Here is a 21,887-nt window from a genome sequence, read left to right as displayed (position 1 = left end):
ACATACCTATCTACATCATATATACACACACATACATACACACACACAAATTATATATATGTGTGTATGTATGTGTATGTGTGTGTGTGTGTGTATATATATATATATATATATATATATATATATATATATATATATATAAAATATAGATGGGGTGTGTGTTTGTATATATATATATATATATATATATACACATACATACATATATATACACATACATATACTTGTGTGTATGTTTGTATGTGTTTATATGTGTGTGTGTATAGCTTTGGTCACTGGGTGCAAGGGAAAAATAATAAAATATAGTCTATAAGTTATTAAACAGTAAAACATTAACGTTTTAAGAAGTACAGGTACATTGAGCACTACTGGAGTGGTTTCAGGTAAACTACATTTTAAAGACTGTGTAACAGAACAGGTAAGTAACTAACAGCAGCTAAAATGTATATGGATCATCTCTCGGTAGTTGATCCCTTTTGAAAGGCGCTACACAACGGCTGTGGTATAGAAATTACATTTTCTATGTGAACGTTCAAATTTGTGCCTCTGGTAATGTGCCTTACCGGCATTTAAAGAAAATTAGTTTTGTGTCTTCTGCAGTGTTAAGAGAAAGGCTTTGGTTTGGGATAAAAGGAAAAAAGGTGTAAAGAAAGGAAAGTTGCCTTTTCTTTTATATAGTATAGAGATGTGTTCGCTGACGTTATGATCGCCTTTTAGGGACAGTCTTGGGTGGGTCTTGTGTAGACTGGTGAGACGTCCCGCCATTAATCGGCTGTGATGGCACTGTCAGTCCTCCACTCGTATGCGTGTCTTCATAATCCGAGCTGACAACCTCATAATCGTAAACGTGCAAAAGAAAGTGCGAATCGCCATAATATTAGTTTGCCGCGGTGTAGAAAAGGGGTCCCGTGTTTGCACTTTTCTGGGCTATAGCGCAGGGGGAGGATGAAAAAAATTAAAAGTGCTCACTTTGACTTAAAGCAGAAGCGCAGTCAGCGTCTCAAAGGCCGGCACAGCTATGCACGCGCGCTGGCTGCTCGACTTTTGCTGGGCAGGAGACCCCTTTTGTACACACGTTCATGATATCAAAAGTCTCAGCGCTCTTTGGAGGTCATTCATATATTATATATATAGCAAAATACCCGCGCCGCAGCGGAGAAGTAGTGTGTTAAAGAAGTAATGAAAAAGAAAAGGAAACATTTTAATAATAACGTAACATGATTGACATTGTCATGAGTGTTGCTGTCATATATATGCCTGCCTAAATAAGTCACCCTCGCTTTGCTCTTACTTTATTTACTGTTCATTTAATCACGGCTAGTGGCGGAAAAATTATAAATTGGAAGGAGGATGGCTTTACCAAAACAATTATTGATGGCGAATCGATTATTCATAAAGCTTGAATTGGTGATCTGTTTTTCTGTGTTAACCTCATATTTTTCATACTTCTTCTCAAACTAAGGAGGTGCGAGGGTAAAATGAATCGGGATGCACTGATCAATGTAATCGTGTACCAGGAAATCATGCATTGACAAAAGCTCCCCTTTGCTTGTAATGCAAAGTGTGATTAAATGCATTATTTTTTAACGCGTTATGGAGCACATGCATCGAAGCTTCTCAGCTGTGCTTGTGCTAAGAAAAGGAAAGATTTTAAAAATAACGTACAGTGGTGTGAAAAACTATTTGCCCCCTTCCTGATTTCTTATTCTTTTTCATGTTTGTCACACAAAATGTTTCTGATCATCAAACACATTTAACCATTAGTCACATATAACACAAGTAAACACAAAATGCAGTTTTTAAATGATGGTTTTTATTATTTAGGGAGAAAAAAAAATCCAAACCTACATGGCCCTGTATGAAAAAGTAATTGCCCCCTGAACCTAATAACTGGTTGGGCCACCCTTAGCAGCAATAACTGCAATCAAGCGTTTGCAATAACTTGCAATGAGTCTTTTACAGCTCTGGAGGAATTTTGGCCCACTCATCTTTGCAGAATTGCTGTAATTCAGCTTTATTTGAGGGTTTTCTAGCATGAACTGCCTTTTTAAGGTCATGCCATAGCATCTCAATTGGATTCAGGTCAGAACTTTGACTAGGCCACTCCAAAGTTTTCATTTTGTTTTTCTTCAGCCATTCAGAGGTGGATTTGCTGGTGTGTTTTGGGTCATTCTCCTGTTGCAGCACCCAAGATCGCTTCAGCTTGAGTTTGACGAACAGATGGCCGGACATTCTCCTTCAGGATTTTTTGGTAGACAGTAGAATTCATGGTTCCATCTATCACAGCAAGCCTTCCAGGTCCTGAGCAGCAAAACAACCCCAGACCATCACACTACCACCACCATATTTTACTGTTGGTATGATGTTCTTTTTCTGAAATGCTGTGTTCCTTTTTCGCCAGATGTAATGGGACATTTGCCTTCCAAAAAGTTCAACTTTTGTCTCATCAGTCCACAAGGTATTTTCCCAAAAGTCTTGGCAATCATTGAGATGTTTCTTAGTAAAATTGAGACGAGCTCTAATGTTCTTTTTGCTTAACAGTGGTTTGCGTCTTGGAAATCTGCCATGCAGGCTGTTTGGGCCCAGTCTCTTTCTTATGGTGGAGTCGTGAACACTGACCTTAATTGAGGCAAGTGAGGCCTGCAGTTCTTTAGACGTTGTGCTGGGGTCTATTGTGACCTCTCGGATGAGTCGTCTCTGCGCTCTTGGGGTAATTTTGGTCGGCCGGCCACTCCTGGGAAGGTTCACCACTGTTCTATGTTTTTGCCATTTGTGGCTAATGGCTCTCACTGTGGTTCGCTGGAGTCCCAAAGCTTTAGAAATGGCTTTATAACCTTTACCAGACTGATAGATCTCAATTACTTCTGTTCTCATTTGTTCCTGAATTTCTTTGGATCTTGGCATGATGTCTAGTTTTTGAGGTGCTTTTGGTCTACTTCTCTGTGTCAGGCAGCTCCTATGTAAGTGATTTCTTGATTGGAACAGGTGTGGCAGTAATCAGGCCTGGGGGTGGCTACAGAAATTGAACTCAGGTGTGATACACCACAGTTAGGTTATTTTTTAACAAGGGGCAATTACTTTTCACACAGGGCCATGTAGGTTTGGATTTTTTTTTCTCCCTAAATAATAAAAACCATCATTTAAAAACTGCATTTTGTGTTTACTTGTGTTATATTTGATTAATGCTTAAATGTGTTTGATGAGCAGAAACATCTTATGTGACAAACATGCAAAAGAATAAGAAATCAGGAAGGGGGCAAATAGTTTTTCACACCACTGTAACACGATTGTCAATGTAACCTTTTGTAAGTAGTGCCTGGAGGATTCAGTGTGTAGAAACTCTAGAAACAGCGTGTGTATTAACTTGTGGATTTTTCTGGGAGTATTTGGTGGCAGTGTGACAAAGTTGCTTCGGAAGAGGCGCGCTGGAGCTCAGCTCAGAGCGAAATGAGGTAAATGGGAGGGGATATGATGACGTGACTCCCCCACCCGCCTTATCCGTCAATCCCCCACAAACACAGTCTCTCGGAATTTGCATAAGCACACCCCTTCACCTACAATTTTAACTTAGTTACAAAGTGATCAAAACTCTCGTTTATATCCTGCGTCCTCTCATTAAAAATTGTATCCCGCATTACCTGTGGGCATGTGAAACGCCAGCGGTAGCCTGTCTATGAAATTAATTTAAAGTTTAGGTTTACACCGTGCTTTCTTTCCGAGGTAGGAGCACTCATGAATATGGTATTATATGTCACTCGCTCGCTTCTTATTGTTTTTCGCTGTCTTCTCAATTATATAATGCATGTTTTCTTAAGCGCTTTTTGGAGGTCTTCCTGGTTTTCTACGCACTGCGTTGACAATCAGTTCACGTGATTACGTGGGAGGAGTGATGATGTCACACGAAACTCCGCCCCCCCACGTCATTCCAGCTCAACTCCATTACAGTTAATGGAGAAAAATACCTTCCAGTTATGACCATTAGGCGTAGAATTTCGAAATGAAACCTGCCCAACTTTTGTAAGTAAGGTGTAAGGAATGAGCCTGCCAAATTTCAGCCTTCTACCTACACGGGAAGTTGGAGAATTAGTGATGAGTCAGTGAGTGAGTCAGTGAGTGAGTGAGTGAGTGAGGGCTTTGCTTTTTATTAGTATAGATTCCAGCATTGTTGACACGTCCAAATGCACATATTAATAAACATTTTAATATGCTCAATCCAGAATATGGAATTTATATAGTTCCATGGGATACTTTGCTGTGTTACAGAGTTTATGACATAATTTCGATTTCAAACTAAGATATCTGCTCGGTGCCTGTGTTTGTATCCTTCCAGTCTAACACAATCTTGTTCCAGCTAAGTACACCAATATATTTACTACCAGAGTTGTTCTTTGTGATTAGTCATATAATAAACAGGAACCATTTTGAAAAATATATGAACTGTATAAAATGTAAACAATAAAAAATTTCTTAAAGTATAAGAAGATAGCTTCAACATTTTATTGTTTTTGTTGACAAGTCAACAAAACCCGTGCAACAAAGTTTGCTAAGTTTAGTAAGTTAAACAAAGTAAATATTCAGTGAGTACCACTGACTTACTGGATGTTTGTGGTTTAAATACAAGAGTTTCCACATGAATATTTAGTGTAGACACTGGTTTTACTAGTAGTGTTTGAAATTTAGCATTACATTTGCTGTCACTATGAGCAGAAAACAAATCAGTTCAGTTCTCTAAAAAGGTTACTAAGTCCTTTTAAACTTGGTTAGAAAAATGACAGAACATTTTATTCAAATGTGTATTTTTATTACAAACTAGGAGAAGTGTCTGATATTGTCTGGGTATATTTCTATAATGGGTGATAATAAGAAAGCAATTATTTACATTTTTTTTAAATATTACCCTTTTGTCATTGTTGGATGTCCCATCCGTCATCTACACTATCTCTCTACCAACTTCTCTGCGCTCTGAGTAGGGCCCACGATTTAACGCAGCAAGAAATTGTAAATTAATGCAGTACCAGAACTCCATAAGACTTAATTCGTAACCCAAGCAAAATAAATTACATTTTTCTTATTCTTAATCCTTAATAATAATAAACCATAATTCGTAATACTAATCAAATAGGTATACCAAAGCGTTCACATCCGCACATTTTAATCCACAGATCTGCTTTAGGCAAACGATGCTGAAATATATGTAGGCATAATATTATTCTCAACAAGCTATCGAATAATGTTTCTAAAGTTATTGTTTATTTATTGTTGAAGAAAACAGCACTGTAAGCTCGTAGATTTTCTTGTGACAGAGAATATCGCAGTGGTGACAACACCGATCTATATTTTGAGAATGAACGTACCACATCAACAGAAGAGATCGGCAACGCAATGTAAACTTTAGCAAGAGCTGCTAAGTGAGGCAGTTTCTCAGTCCTCTAAGGCATACCAAAAAGCAGTGATATCAGCTGGAATTACTTCACGAGATGCTATGTCCAGATAAGCTTGCCATTCATCTGCTGCAGCCATTAATGTTGGCACTAATTGTGCATGATCAGCAAAATTCTTCAATAAGAGTGGTAGCTGTCATGGATCAAATATTCTCACAGATCTGAATAGGTCTATTGCCGGCTGTTTGGTTCCCACAAAATATTCTTCAAGTTTAGCAGCAGCATTGTGCTCTGCATCTTCACAGTTGCTGGTTGTAATCCGGACGATTTTAGGCAAGACAGTAAGTCAGACACTTTGTTGTAGACATCGACAGCCATGAATGACTGTGCTTCAAAAGAAGTCAGAGTGTTCATAATTGGCTGGCAGTGAACAGATACAAATTCAGGTTCAGCTCTCAGCTCGTTAAGTTTCTCAGTACTTTGCAGCAACGGCAACAGCTTCTTTAACTGGACTGTAGTTCCACTGTGTTCGATTTTCGTAGCAACGAACGAGATATTAATGAGATGAAGCAATAGACTAAAGAAAGAACTTAAAGAAGTAATCAAAACTAATCATGCTAATATCAATATGCTTCAAATGGTGAGATTTCATTTAGATTTGGTATTTTCCACGGCAGTTAGGTTAATTCTGCAGCGTGGCGTTTTACCACTGCAAAACCCTAAATTCAGCAGCATGGCGCTAGATTCTGTGGGCCGCGGTAAATCGTGGGCCCTACTCATTAGTCTAGAATTTGTTCTTTTTGTGTGTGTTTGGATTCCATATTTGACATAACCCCTTTCTGGATTGGAACCATGAATGCTACTACTTTGTGTTTTTTTTTTTTTGTTTTACTGTGGTTTGTTTGGGCTTTACGTGGACCACAGAAAGCACCTACAATAGAGGAGACTTGGGGATTGGGGCTCATATACATGGCTAGAGCTCTCCATTTATTATATGGAACAGCACCAGTGGTGGTGTTTAATAATATTGTAAAGATATTTCAAAGTTCATTTAAAATTTATATAAATCACAATACTATATTGGCACTAAAGCCTAAAATTACTTGAATAAATGTTTACCATCATGAAACATTAAATGTCCCTAACAAATCATTCTCTTTTTCAAAAATGTACCATATATATATATATATATATATATATATATATATTGTGATGGATGGCCGGCCATTTATCCCAGCCAATACCCCCAAGCCGCCAGGTGGAGTCCTCCTTGCAGTAAAGAACTTGTACCTGGCCCAGAAGTGATTGAGAGTCACATGGACTGGGCATGTAGAACACTTCCGGGTCAGGAGATATAAAAGGACTATGGGAGCTCCCACATGGCGAGCTGAGCTAGGTGGAAGGGTGGCAACGCGTCTGGAAGTTGGAGGATTGGTTTATTGTTTATTGATTGTGTATTGTGTTGTATTAAATGAGTATTGTGGAGGAGAGGGTGCTTTGTGCACTGTGGCAATTTAATAAAGTCAAGGATTGGACTTTTACCTGGTGTCTGGAGTCGTGGACAGGGGTTCAAGGGAGTGAGAGCGCCCCCTATCTACCACCATATATATATATATAGTGCCATGAAATTCCTGTCTGCACATATGACCAAGTGTACCATGACACCACTGTCTTTGTCTGGCTGCCCGAATCACACTATACTTTTTATATATGATATAGTTTCACATGGAATTTTGCAACTGAGAAACTCGTTGAAAAAAGGTGGTTTGGGTTTGTTTAAAAGAAAGTATCTTTGCTCCGTTAAGGGTTTTGGCAACATAGTATGTTCCTTTTGGACCCATTTCTTAGACAAGGGTTTATATTACAGTAACAGGGTGAAAAGCTGTGTTCTGAAGATTCAGCATGGCTAACACACCCCATGAGGAGAAAAAAAATGGATACTCTTAACAATAGCTACAATCCAGTAAAGCAATGAAACAGTTACCCAGATTAGTTGTGAAGAAAACACTATACTGGATTTCTTAAATGAGAACTTACTTTGGCTAGTACAAAACTTTGTGTGTGCTGACAGTGGTGTCCTCTAGGCAGCTCCAGTACAATCCTGCTGCCTGACAGGAATTGTTTTTTTGGGTTAATAAATTACAACCAATTTCCCAAATAGCCATGGATCAATGCATGTAGAATTTTGTGAAAATTGGTTCAGTAATTTTTGAATGATTGGCTATCAAACAGATTCTGAATTTATTTACATAGGTTAATATGCACCTAAACAAATTTGAAAAAGAAAATTGTCAACAATTATTTTAAAAGTCAAAACTCAAATCAGATTTCATAATTATTTATAGCCTACACATTTGTATTTGATTGAAGCCCCCTCTTGTTGCAGTAAGTCTTCCAAGGAAACTTCTACCAGCTTGTTGAGGAATGTAATTTGCTAATTGTGCTTGGCAAACATTGTTTCTGGAATGAAAATTTCTAATTGTACTTAAATTCTTCATGTGACTGGGTTTCAAACTTTGATTGGGTACTGTGAAACATATGTGCTGCATTCATTTTTCATTTACCACTAACTTTCTGCTGATAGGAAGTATCCCTACAGAATGATGCTGTGGTCGCCATACAGTATTGATAATGGTTATTTGGACAGGACCAATACTAGATTTGTGCCACATGTAAAACTCGGAATTTTTTGCAAAAATCTTAATTTTTGGCTTGTCATCCCATGAGATCCTAGTTGCTGGTTCACTGTTTAGTTCATGTCCATTCTGGCACACTTCAAATGGGTCTTAAGATCCTTCTTTTTGAGAAGTTTTTTCATTCTTGCTTTGCTTCTATGCCTGCCATTTGTCGTGGAGCCCTTCCTTTCATTGATTGACAATCCTTTTCACTATTCCCTGGCACTGAACTCTGTTGGTCTTTTAAGGTGATGGTTGGCCTATTAATGAGTTTGCTGAGATTATGAATTTTGATGGACATCCTTTTATAGATAGACAGTGTCTGGGCAATTTGATGCAAGTTCAATTTCATGATAATTGAGTGAGTGTTGCCCACAGAGAGATCCAGACACTGCATTATTGTTATTATAGACTTTTTAAGCTATGAATTGTCATCAGTAACTTGATCTCTGCCTTCCTTAATATTTTTTTAAGATTTCATTTTCTTAACTTTTGTTCAGATTGATCAATGTTTTCTTAACAGAGAGGAGCTGATACACTGAAAATGTGACTGAGACATCAGTGTTGCACAGGCAGAGGCCAGAAGTAAAGGAATTATATACTTTTTAGGACAAGTTAGAGCAACCAAAAGTACTATAGTCTGAATATAAATGCAAATAGAAATATTTCAGGTTTTTATCTTTAATGCACCTCCTAAAAAACTAATGTTGGGCTAAAAAAATATGTTATTGATTGTGAGGTTTACAATAAAAATGTAAAGTGTCTTAAGTGTCATTTGTAATCCAGTAGCATCTGGAGATTTTGCAAAGGTCATCATACTTTTGCAATGCACTGCATTTGAAACACCCCACTTGCATGTTATTCACAGCATTGTTACAGTGTACTTTTTGTCATATCTTGTATCGTTTTGGCATATCCTGTCTATGATAATTGATCAGTATAAATGTGGTTTTACGAATTTCTTCTTTTAGAAGATTGATAACATATTTGGTATTTAAACACACAAAATTTAGTATCTTTATGCTTTTGTTTTGTGCAGAACCCTTGCTGTATTTTTTTGTTTTTGTTCTTTTAAGTAGGATACAAACACAGTGGTGAAAAACTAATTTTTATGATTCCCAGATGCACAGAGTATGTCAGAATAAAATGAGCAAAATGGAAGAAAGTAACACAGTAGTATATTTGATATTGTCTCATAATGTTGTTTTCATCAAAAGGTATCAATGAGTATAAAGTTAAAACAAGTCTCTCCATTTCAGAATTTTTTTCCATATGTGTAGCCCAAGAATCTTTAAAGGTTGTTTATGTTCAGGTTTCCTTGGTAAAGATTTATTACTTAAAGTGAACTTGATTTCTAAATGTTATTGTTTACACCATGCACTCAATTGTGAATTATTGATCCACTTTATTTTCATTTCAAATACTTATTATTTTTAACTTTTTCCATACATTACTTATCTGTTATATTTTTTTGTTTGTTTCTTTATTTAACAGTATTAGGAAGCCAGAAAAGGCCAAAGGAGGTACAGGGTGGTGGCCCAGCCAAGAAGTTAAAGAGAAGCCAAAAGAATACTGCAGCTCACCACAAAAAGAGTAGAAAATCAAGTAAGAGTGGTGTCATTTGTTACCCATTCAATGACATATATTTGAAAACAAGGAGTCTCAGACTTCTTGTAATTTTCATATAGAATTAAGTGGATGTACCTCTCAAATTTTGCTTCTAGTAACGAGAATCAAGTGATTTATTGTGTTGTTAAAATTGCCTTTTTTGAATAAGGTGCTTCTTGATTACTTTATGCACAAAGCTATATTCTCCTCCAAAAATATAGGAATGACAAGGCCAATTGATTTGTTTTAGCTGTACACTGAATACATTTGGATTTGAGATCAAAGGGTAGTAACACATCTGAACACATCTTCAGTGGTGTCCCTGGAATCTTCCGATGATTTGCATCTTTGAACAACATACACGCTTCTAGATGAATAAAATGATGAATATGAGAAAAGACGACAACTGAAAGAGGCTGCAGTAATAGTCTGGAAAAGCATATTGAAGGAAGAAACCAACCATTTGGTGATGTCACTGAATTGCAGGCTTGATGCAGCTATTGCAAGCAAGGGATATGTAACCAAGTATTAACTGTTATTTATTTTAATGTACTTTAACTATCTGTTTCTATAATTTGGTTACTTAAAATTTAAGTGGTCTAAGGTTCTATATTCTTTGTTGTTTAGCACATCTAGATGTCAGTGCCAGGAAATAAAAGCCTAAATTCTTAACACTTGTCTCATATTAATCTTTTGACCTCAAACCCAAATATCTTCAGTGTATAGCAAAAACAGATGAATAGGTTGTGCCATTCCAATAATATAAAATTGTGCCAACAGATTATGTGTATATACACCCCTAGCACTGTAGTCAAGTGCCCAAACCATAAATAATTTTTATGATAGGAGATGCTTGAAGGAAGCATTTCTGACTTTGTCTTTTTCTTATAACTGACCATGGTCACTCCAAAGATTTATTTTCTCCAAAGATGCTCATGATTGGAGTTTGTGTTTTCCTTTCCTCTGTTCTCTACTAGCCTGAAATAAACAATTAATTAAATGGACAGATATTACTGGGCTCCTTTATGTTAATCAGTTTTGAACTGCTTTGTTTTCTTTGTCTGTTTACACAGTCCTGATGTGTATTTATGTAATTTAAGTTTGTATCTTACCTGAGCGCTCTATGCCTGCACTTAGTGAAGAGCGTTATTCAGAAATAAACTGAATTGAGTTGAATTTCCATTGTTGTGATGTCACACTCCCCAGCAACAATTTGGTTGATTCTCCGTGACAAGCAATGCCATTCCATTCAGTGATGTACCAACATACTCATTTAACAGTTTTTCCTCACATCTGAATTAAACTGTTAACTTCCATACATTCATATGCCTGACTGTGACACAGTCTTCCTTTTTTAAGCACCTGCCCCACTAGCCATTCTGCACTAAAGATTCAGTTTTACTTACCATTCCATAATTTAGGTACTTGTCTACCTATTACTTGTTTTCTCTCATGTAAGTTTATATCTCAGTTAAATTTTAATTTGATACGATTGCATACAGTCCCTTCTAAAACTATTGGAACAGCAATGCCAATTAATTTGTTTTTGCTGTGTACTGAAGACATTTGTGTGAGATCAAAAGATGAATATGAGAAGTGAGATCAAATTTTCAGTTTTTTATTCCCTTGTGTTTACATCTAAATATGTTAAACAATAGAGAACATAGCACATTTGTATCAAAAACCCAGTTTTTCAAGTGAGCAAAAGTATTGCAAAATGACAAGTGACAGGTGTTTCTTGTTATCCAGGTGTGTCATGTAAAATTGATTGTTTAATCATTAGGTAGCCCTGGGTATCTACTATCAGTTTAAGCTTTTGCCGGTGAAGGCCACATTTGTAGTTAAGAAGGGTAGACCAACATGAAGACCAGACAGCTGTCTATGAGAGAAAATGGTGTAAATGCATCAGAGGTACTGTATTTCAAAAACATTGAGCATAGCCAGTACCACAATTTGGAATTTCCTGAAAAAGAAGAAAACCACTGGTGTACTGAGTAACAGGCATCAAACTGGTCATCTAAAGAAAAAAACAACAACTGATGACAAATGGTGAGATCAGTAAAGAAAAAAGCCCAAAACAACACTCCATATATCATGAATAACCTCCAAAGAGCAGGGGTGGAAATATCACAGTTCACTCTTTGAAGGAGACTTAGGGCTCGTTTATACTTCACGCTTAGAACACGTACGCGCACGCATCATGGCTGCCATGTGTTCCCATCGTTTATTTGACGCATCCTCTGAGCAGGTCCTCAGAAATTAACGTGACATGTGCACGAGTTGCAGTACCAGCAAAAAGTCGGGGGGAGCAGTGTGAGAAAAGTCGTAATGTGACGTCAGAGTTTCTGTTTACTATCTACATGTAACAGAAAGCTGCTTTGTGGATCAAACGGGATTGATATTCTGCTTCAATGTGTGATAAATGATTCGATGTGGTGAAGCAAAATGTGGATATACAGATGCATTCGTGATGCTTTTATAGTCGGCCGTTGCATATTCCTGATCGTAATGACAAGATACATTTTAACAGTGTCACATACCATCTTTTGTGCCGTCTTTTTTTTTTTTTTTGCAACTTCACAACAGCAACATAATGTACAGTGCTGTATTTAATCCACAGAGAAAAAAATGAAGGACATGGTGAAAAGGTGTATTTTGTGATTAAAGTGGATATTTCGGCTTTAATCTCGAAATGTCCACTTTAACCTCATAGTATACTTTTTATCATTAAAGCAGACTATCGTAAACGTCATCCCAGTTTTTAATCTCTGCTAGCTTCTTGGACCTGACAGCAGCGGCATGCAGCAATAGATCACCACACAGAAGACATTAGTATGATATTCCAACTCTCTGCATATTTAGAATCTTTAGATTTATACTTGATATCACTTTCATTATGAAATCCATTAAAGTATGTATGTTACATTTTACAGAAAAATTATTAATTTCATTTAAATAATGAATACTGTTAATAATTACACACAGGGCTGACATGGTGGCGGAGCAGTAGCTTTGCTGTCTCGCAGGGAGTCACATATGGTGGCGGAGCAGTAGCTTTGCTGTCTCGCAGGGAGTCACATTGCTGGTATTCCCTGCCTGGAGTTTACATGTTTTCTTGCTGGGTTTCCAGTGTGCTCCAGTTTCTTTCCAATGATATGCAGATTTGAGGATTTGGTGCTGCTAAAATGACTCCAATGTATGTGTGTGCTTGTATTCACCTTACGATGAGCTGAGGCCCCGTCTAGGGATTGTTTCTGCAACGTACCCAATGCTTGCTGGAATGGACACTTCCCTGGATTGATGGATTTAATCATTAAACATCCTTTTCAGAGATATTGCTGTAAGGTGTCATCAGAATTTATTGGGTGTTCTTGGCAATTCACAACACAGAGAAGCCGAACCTATTCTCAACGTGATGATATCTCGCACTGCCACTTGCTGGATTCCTCCTGATTTACATAAAGTACACGTACAAGTATAAATAGTAAAACACTTGCGTAGCAGGAGCATCTGCTGCAGCATGCGTTGCGTCGCGTGAGGTATAAACCCGGCCTTGGAGAACAACAATATAGAGGTCATAAAAAAACCTGCAGAGTTGAGCCACAACAGTTCTGGAACAAAGTTTTATGGACTGATGAGACAAACATCAACCTCTACCAAAGTGATTGAAAGGCCAAAGTATGGAGAAAGAAGTAATCTGCACATGATCCTAAACACACAAGCTCATCTGTGAAGCATGGCAGAGGTTATGTCATGGCTTGGACTTGCATGGCTGCTTCTTGAACAGGCCTAACCTTTTTTTTTTGATGAATGATGATGTAACTCATGATTGTAGTAGCAGAATGGACTCAAAGTTAACAGAAGCATATTGTCTGCCAATGTACACAAGGAACTTTATTATGCAGCAAAACAATGATCCAAAACACATTGCCACCGCAACAAAGGACTTCATCTGCGGGGAAAAATGGAAGGTTTTGGACTGGACAATTCAATCGCCAGATCTTAACCTGATTGAGCATGCATTTCACCTTCTGAAAAGAAGACTGAAGGAAGAAACCCTGCAAAACTGACAGCAACTAAAAGATGCTGTGGTAAAAGCCTGAAAAGACATAACCAATGATGAAAGAAGAAATTTGGTGGAGTCTATGGGACGTAGGCTTGATGCAGTTACTGCAAGCAAGCGATATGCAACCAAATATTAAGTATTTTTGACATTAATTTAGTTGAAAACATTTTGTTCTAGTACTTTTGCTTACCTGAAAAACTGAGTGGTTTGATGCAAAATGTGCCCTGTTGTTTAACATATCTAGGGAATAAAAGCTGAAACTCTGATCTTTCTTCTCATATTCATCTTTTGATCTCACCCACAAATGTCTTCAGTGCACAGCAAAAACAAATTAATTGCCCTTGCTGTTCCAATACTTTTGGAGTGAACTATACTGTATTTGTTGATTAGTTTAAGGGTCTGACATTTGTTAGAATTAAAAGCAGTAGGCATGTTTCTTAATATTCATTTATGGTTATGATGTTTATTTTTGCAATTTTGTTTTTCGTGACAGCTCAGACAAGTGACAGTGAAGATCAATCTGCTGGTGAAAACCCCACCAAAGTCCAGCTTACCAAGGCAGCTGTGAGCCTGAAATGTCTATCTCAGGCCAAGTGCACCAGTCGATTAAATTTACCTGGAAAATGTAGCAAGCATCATGATCTGGAGCATAAGGAATTGAACATTCAGACCCAAAGGGCCTATAAATGGAGTTTTCAGATGGGTATGATGTCTGCTATGATTCTCTATCAGTGATATCTTACTATCTCAGCCCATGCCAAAAGGTTTCTTTCTCATTCTTCTTTGAAACGTATTGACTTGCCTTACCAATTTAAATTTGATTTTTAGTTTTAAGCAGAGTCGCACTTATTTTGCTCTCTCTCTGTTTTCCTCATGTTAACTCTCCAGTTTTGGACACGTTCTTAGATTTTAGTTTGTTACTAGGTAATTTACACATTCACAGACATTATGACAGTCTGCTAAATGTCTTTAACATTACAGTACAAGCAGTACACCTTTAAATGATGTGCTGTGTTTTTAGAAATATTATAAAAACAAAACTCTTTCATATTGATTCACAGAATGTTTGCTTTGGTTTTTGAGGAAGATGCACGGCCCCCTACCTTGTGCTGGTGTAATAATGGGGTGTTTTATTTAAACATATTCATGTGTGTTGCGTATAACTGGCTAGCAAGTAACAAGTTTTCTTTTACTTGTTACCCCAAATTGTTAAGGCTTGTATGTTAGCAGTCATTGTACTTATCACTACTATGGGTCAAGATAATACATTGTGGTTTCTTCTTGTGCTTTATTTTGTTCCACTACTATATATCTGGCTTGTTTGGAAGTACTTTCTGTAGCTGACCAGAATATCTTCCCCTACTACACTATCAAATTCTGACAATATTTTGTTCATCCAGGCATGGTGACTATGAGAACATAAGTTATTATTGAAGTATGTGTGATACTCAACATTGTTTTATATATTTAGCATGTTCAATAGTGTTACTGATACTTAAAATCTATTATTGTAATTGCACAGTCAGAAACTGTTTTTATTTAACAGAAGACAGATAATTTCAACAACAGATTCAGCAAAAAGTGTCAGTATTATTAATACAATAGCTAAAGCTTTAAAAGAAAATTACAAAATTAAAGTGAATAAGTTGTTCCCAATGAATAATTATTCTAAAAATGTGTGTGTAAAAGTTAGAAGGGCAGTTTTAGGTGATATGGTTGCCTTGTCATCTTTTTGAGTTTGGCTAACATACTTGGCAGGTTTTTTAACATACAAGAGATTTTCAGTGTTTAATTTTTCATATTACCATATTTATTATTAAATTATGACTGATAAATTAGCTACAGCATTAGTTTGGAATTGTGAAAGTGGTGTTTATACTAACATAGTAATCAAGTGGATGTTTGGAGAAGTAAATATACCAAGAAATATTTCTTTCTTGGTCTCTTTGTTTTTCAATGACACAGCTGAACTAGAGAAGATGTCAAGTGTTGACCGCATAGCATTTCTTCAAGACAAGCTACAAGAAATCAGACAACATTATTTGTCGTTGAAGTCAGAAGTGGCCTCCATTGACAGAAGAAGAAAACGTTTAAAGAAGAAGGAACGAGAAAGTAAGAGGTTTTTGCTTAAAAAGAATTTCAGATTGTTGTATGCTGTATGATGACGGCGGCACAGTGGCGCAGTGGTAGCGCTGCTGCCTCGCAGTTAGGAGACCCGGGTTCGCTTCCCGGGTCCTCCCTGCGTGGAGTTTGCATGTTCTCCCGTGTCTGCGTGGGTTTCCTCCGGGCGCTCCAGTTTCCTCCCACAATCCAAAGACATGCAGGTTAGGTGGATTGGTGTTTCTAAATTGGCCCTAGTGTGTGCTTGGTGTTTGTGTGTGTCCTGCAGTGGGTTGGCACCCTGCCCAGGGATTGGTTCCTGCCTTGTGCCCTGTGTTGGCTGGGATTGGCTCCAGCAGACCCCCGTGACCCTGTATTCGGATTCAGCGGGTTGGAAAATGGATGGATGTATGATGACTTACATAACTTCTGTCATTCACATTTTGACACTATTCACTTACTTTTTGGCCTCTTTAATGAAAAGAGAATCGACATACTATATTCTGAAAAGGTGCTAGGTGATTATTGCATTTGTTTCTCTGTTTTTTTTTATTTATAGCACTGGCAGGTCAAGTGACTTGATCAGCTTGTTACAAAAACGATTGTATGTTTTTTTATGTTTTAAACAAAACTTAAACAGATTTTCTTTGTAGCTCACCCTTCATAGTGAACACCAACTGGACCTTTTATTTTATGTACACAAGACCCTTTATAATGAAAGTTCTTGCAAAGCTATAACTCATTTATGATTTCATATTATAAATTTCACAGACAGCTCTGTTTCAAACAATCATAAAATATTAAATATTTTATATAGCACCTCCCATTCCTCACTCTCATTCACACTATTTTGTGTAGTACATTAATATTGATCTTGAACTTATAGTGTGAACGTTTGCACTGTTTGATAAACTTCTTCCTCAGATAGGTTTTTTGGATTGTGTAAAAGAAAATTCTCTGTTGATTTGCAGAATTTAATCATCTTTTGTTCTTTTTCAAGGTGTCACTGCTTCATCTTCGTCTTCTTCACCATCTAGTTCCATCACAGCAGCGGTCATGCTTACCCTAGCTGACCCACCAGTGTCAAACTCTTCTCAAAACAATGGGGTGTCACTTGAATGCAGGTGACAGAAGGAAACTGGCCCTTTTCTCTCAGCGTTCAGCTAATGCTCTTCAGCTGCTGGAAGGGAGGAGCATTTTTTGTTAACTGAGGCACAAATGTGTTTGGGTCAAAAAAAAGAACTAAACATGAGCACTATTTTCTATTTACAATGGTTCCCTCGGCAAGTAAGCTCTGCACTTAAGTGCACTTTTATGAAGGAGAAGAAAAAGTATAACAGATCTCTTGTATTTCTTTTTTTTTTTTCTTTTTTTTTGTCTTCAAGCAATAATTGTTTTCAACTTGCTACAACTGAAGTGAATTGCTACAGGAGAAAGTAACTCTTCATGGAATCAAACCCTGCCAGTCCTCATTTTTTCAATGTTTTGTTTTTTTGTGAACTTGGTACCTGTAGCATTAGAGCTCCATCATACAACATACAGCTGAACCTGGGAATCTCTGGTTCACTTCCAACAGATGCTTTTCTGTCTACAAATAACCTATTTATGTTTAAATAGCCAATTTCAGGGTCTGTTTGACAAACCATCAATTAAACAATTATCCAGATAATCCATCATTGACTATGAAACTCCTAGCTAGGCAGGCTGCCACTAAAGTATTTTTCACAGTTTTAAAGCATTTCTAATAAAACACATAAGTACACATGAGAATTAAGGGGGGTAATGGATTTCATATTTTACAAAATATCTTAAAGCCTTAACTTTAATTACTTTGATTTTAACTTTAACTGTGAGTTACATTGGGAATAAATCTAAATAGTAAATGGAAGACTAATTTTGCATTCCCTTTAAGTAGAAGTATATTCATGAATAAAAAGGCCAATAGCTATCAGATGTAAAGAGAACAGAGTATGGAAAGGCAGAAAAAGCTTTTATTTTGTAAGATGTGGAATCTGATAAAGCATTATCTCTTTTGTAACTGATTTAAACTTTAAATTAAATTATTATTAAAAAGCATTTGGTTGAATATTTGCTCCCTTTAGGTAAAAGGATCTTCATGTACTGAAAACTGTCACAGGTGAAAAGAATGAGCATTATAGTTGAGTTGAAGATTTTCTGTTTAGTAAAATGTGATACAGTTCTGTATTAAGTTAGCTTTTCTGAAATTTCTTCTCACTTTCAGTTTACAAATTACTGTATGAGCAGCCTAGTCTGCTGTGCACATCACATTTGCATCAAGCTTTAAGAGGTTTATAACGAAGAAGCAAACAAACAGGATATTTTTGTATCTTATTCTGTTTTCCTTTTGCTCAGTGTAATGGTATATATTAGTATAAAGGAACTGAAGCATTGCAAAGGCAGGCAACCTCCCTGCTGTCATATCTGGCCTTATTACTGCAACTTTTTTGTATGGAGTTTCAGTCACTCTGAGATTAATAATATGTTGATTCTGCATAAAAAATGACATAAAGGTAAATTCCAGTCTACTTTCTGCTTATTGATTTTTATGTTCTGTGATATACTAAAGGTCTTTTCCCTTTGGCACTTGTAACTGTTTGCCTTTGTAATACATTTGTATATTGAAAGGTGTGTTGAAGTCAAAACTATTTAATAGCTTCCACTGTTAATATTATGTACTTTTTTGTACAGACAGTTTTACTGTTTTAATTGTAGTTTTGTGTTTATTCTCAAAAAGAGAGAAGCATGTAAAAATATAAATATATAAATATATATATTTATGTGTGTGTGTGTGTGTGTGTGTATGTGTGAGAAATGAGCACATATAACAATAATTATATATATAAATACATGCATATGTGTATGCTGAGTGTATACACATAATATAGACACGTGAATACAGCTGAAGCATGCATATAATATAATATGCATAAATATTATATAAATTATATTTGTGTGTATATATTATATATGGAAGACATAAAAGAAAATGAGTCTGTGTAAATATATATGTTATTTGTATATATTACACACTCATGCTTGCAAGTCTGTGTTTGTAATGCGTGAGAGGGAATTTAATTTCCATTAACATTGGTTTGTTGATTTTTGTGTGTCACAGATCTTTACACAAGCTTTCTCTTGGTAAAGATGACTTTATTTCCATAGCTTGAGCTGTTTTGAGAGAATTTCAGTCAAGGGCAGTTTTCAAAAAAAGTATTTTCAAACTTGTATATGGACTGTAAAGTTTTCTGGATCTTCAAAAAATGAAACATCCTGCTAAAACATTAATGGGAGGGCACAAAGGGGTTGGTGTTGTTCTGGGAGAAAGATGAATAGTATTTATTAGGTTCTGCGGAGGGTGGATATTCTGTAATTTATTGTAAAAATGTAAGCAAGGAAAAAAAGCCTCTGTTTTAAATAAATGCCATAGTTTGTGAATTATTTGTTTTCTTTTTTTTATAGTTGTTGCATATAGAACATACTCCGCAGTGGATCAGTTATTACATGAATGTTACTAATGACAGAAAATTGTCACTTTCACATGGTTGTTTATGTACAGTATTTTACTATTTAGGATGTCTCTACTAAACTTTATATCAGATTAGATTAATTTAACTTTCCATCCTTAATCCTGGTGAAATTACAAATAGTTTCAAAAATTAGGAAAACTGGAAAAATTGCATCATTGTGGGGAAAAAAAATCCATGAATTTTTATCCAGTTAGAACCATTTTTCCTACTCTGAGACACCTGATAAATACTGGCATAGAAATGCTAGGTATATTCCAGATGGGGTCCCATCGGTGCACTGTATAGCTTCTGTTTTACTCTGCACATTAAGCTGTGAATCTAAACAAGCTACTGGTTTTCTTAATTGTACACTGCCTGGACGTTGACTACAATGAGTCCACTTCGACTCAGAAATTGACATGATAATTGTATTTCAAATAAAGAAAAATCAAGAACACCATTGCAAATAGCTCCATCTGTTGGACATCCATTAGTACAACAAGCCTGAGGGAGTTTGGTCGTGTAATCAGATCAGACCAGAACAAGAAGGCTGGACAATATTACAGGATATACTTCAAATATTATTTTTGGGTGGAGGATCCCTTTAAAATGGATTAGATATCTCCTCACTAACATTGAGGAGAGAAGGAGTAAGTTAAAAAAAAAAAAAAAAGATTTGAGTGTTTGGGAAATATGAGCATAGGACAAGATATGTGATGCAAGTCATTTGAGATTTTATTTTTTTCATAAACGTTTAAATGCTGTTTGCGGTTTGCCCAGTTTTAGTCCCGGTAGAACCCTATGGTAACCAGGAAGTTTATTTCCATTTTATATAAAAACGAGATTAAAAGTTTGTGTCAACCATTACCACAAACAAGGTAAGTAACTGATAATATTTTTGAGAAGAATATTTCTTTCCATCTTTCTTTTCCCTTTAGATATATAGAGAATTCATTTTGAATAAAGTATAGCTCTATATGTTTGACTAACCAATAACTATTATTTACATATAATATTTAAATTAAAAAACTTTGAACACTTTTTTGTTTATATTCAAGCATATTTCTCATGTGAAATAGAAAATTACAAAGCAACTGTATTCCTAATAAAACAATAATTATTCAAAGGGGAGAACAGATTCCTGAGGTACAATATATCACTGCCTGTGTAAATGCTTATTGTAATGTTTACTTAAGCTGAGACAAATTCTTTAAAACTGGGGCATCACAGGGTTATGTTGATTTTTGAAGGGATTTTATGAATGATCATTTAGTCACTTGAATCATGGTAACAAATAAGGAATCATTGATGGATGCAGTTTATTTACCTTATCGTAAAGGATAAATTTATTTCTTTTTTTACAGTATAAAGTTATTCACAAACATAGTATATATGCATTTCCCACATATAATCGTATTTTAAAGTTAAGCACTTTGTATAGTTTAAAAAAAAGGTCTTGCTCTTATTTGCACTTTACAGTGAAGGCTTATGGGGCATGACTGGAAAATAAAAGACAGGAAACAGTACCTATGATTGGGCAAACATATGTCTGACCCATTAACACTTTGTACCGGTGAACTGCAGGGCTATGTACTTTCTGCACTACTCTTCTGACTATATACAAAAGACTACCTCTGGTGATTCTTCTGTCAAACATTTTAAATTTGCAGATGACATTACAAGAATAGGCCTAATTTCAAATTATGATGAGTCCATATGCAGTACAGGCTAGAGGTACAACATCTGAAAGTTTGGTGTAGCCATTATAATGTGGACCTTAACAGTCAAAATACTAATGAAGTGATGATAGGAATTCAGGGAACAGTCACCTGCTCACCTATCATTTGCTCTAAACAGTTCAGCTTTTGGAACATCAGAGTCATTGAAGTTTCTGTGCATTGTGTAAACATCGCATGTACCATCAAGAGAGCCCATCAGAGAATGTTCTTTTGGGACCAGATGAGGAAATTCAATCTTTGCTGAGCAATATTGATCCAATTCTACACAACCATCAGCAAGTCCATTCTAACCTCTTCTATAACGGTCTGCAGCGCACCCTTAGAACCTGGGGAAAGACCATAAGCGGTAACTACCATCCATTCGGGTCCTATATGAATTCAGAGCAAGGAGTCTGCCACAAAACTCACTGCTGGTCCAACTCAACCTGGGCTTCACCTCTTCCAAAAACTTCCCTCAGGTCAACGCCTTCATGCGGTGAAAGCTAAGAAACAAGTCCCTTTAAGAGTTTTTTTTTCTATGTGCAGTCATTCTGACTTGCCAGGTTTAAGTTTTACTTCGTTATCTCTATACCTGTGCAACTTGGGACGTTTACTATTCTATCTTTTATATTTTTGTATTATCCTTGTATTTTGTGTCAGTGCAGGTAAAACAAGTTCCTTGGAAATTAAGTGAATTCAGATTTAGAACTTGAGTGTCAGTACAACAACCGTCTGGTCTGCTCAAGCCAAAGCCACCGAGTCCCAATGTGAAGTACTAACGAGTGACAGGCAGGGCAAAGATTTCTGTACTC

General features: G+C 36.4%; 1 protein-coding gene across 2 annotated transcripts in view; it reads left to right on the top strand.

The window, feature by feature from the left end:
- arid4b (AT-rich interaction domain 4B) overlaps window positions 1-19,286 on the top strand; it is a 163,602-nt gene extending 144,316 nt beyond the window's left edge. For both annotated transcript variants that reach the window (XM_039738847.1, XM_039738846.1), the window contains 4 exons: window positions 9,551-9,661; window positions 14,224-14,433; window positions 15,696-15,842; window positions 16,831-19,286. In XM_039738847.1, the coding sequence (XP_039594781.1) occupies window positions 9,551-9,661; window positions 14,224-14,433; window positions 15,696-15,842; window positions 16,831-16,958 (596 nt within the window). In that variant the 3' untranslated portion in view covers window positions 16,959-19,286. The remainder of the gene's footprint in view (window positions 1-9,550; window positions 9,662-14,223; window positions 14,434-15,695; window positions 15,843-16,830) is intronic.
- The last annotated feature ends 2,601 nt before the right edge of the window (window positions 19,287-21,887 follow it).

Source organism: Polypterus senegalus, chromosome 16 (assembly GCF_016835505.1).
Source record: "Polypterus senegalus isolate Bchr_013 chromosome 16, ASM1683550v1, whole genome shotgun sequence".
In the NCBI taxonomy this organism is placed as follows: Eukaryota; Metazoa; Chordata; class Cladistia; order Polypteriformes; family Polypteridae; genus Polypterus; species Polypterus senegalus.
This window is presented reverse-complemented; position numbering and strand designations above follow the sequence as displayed.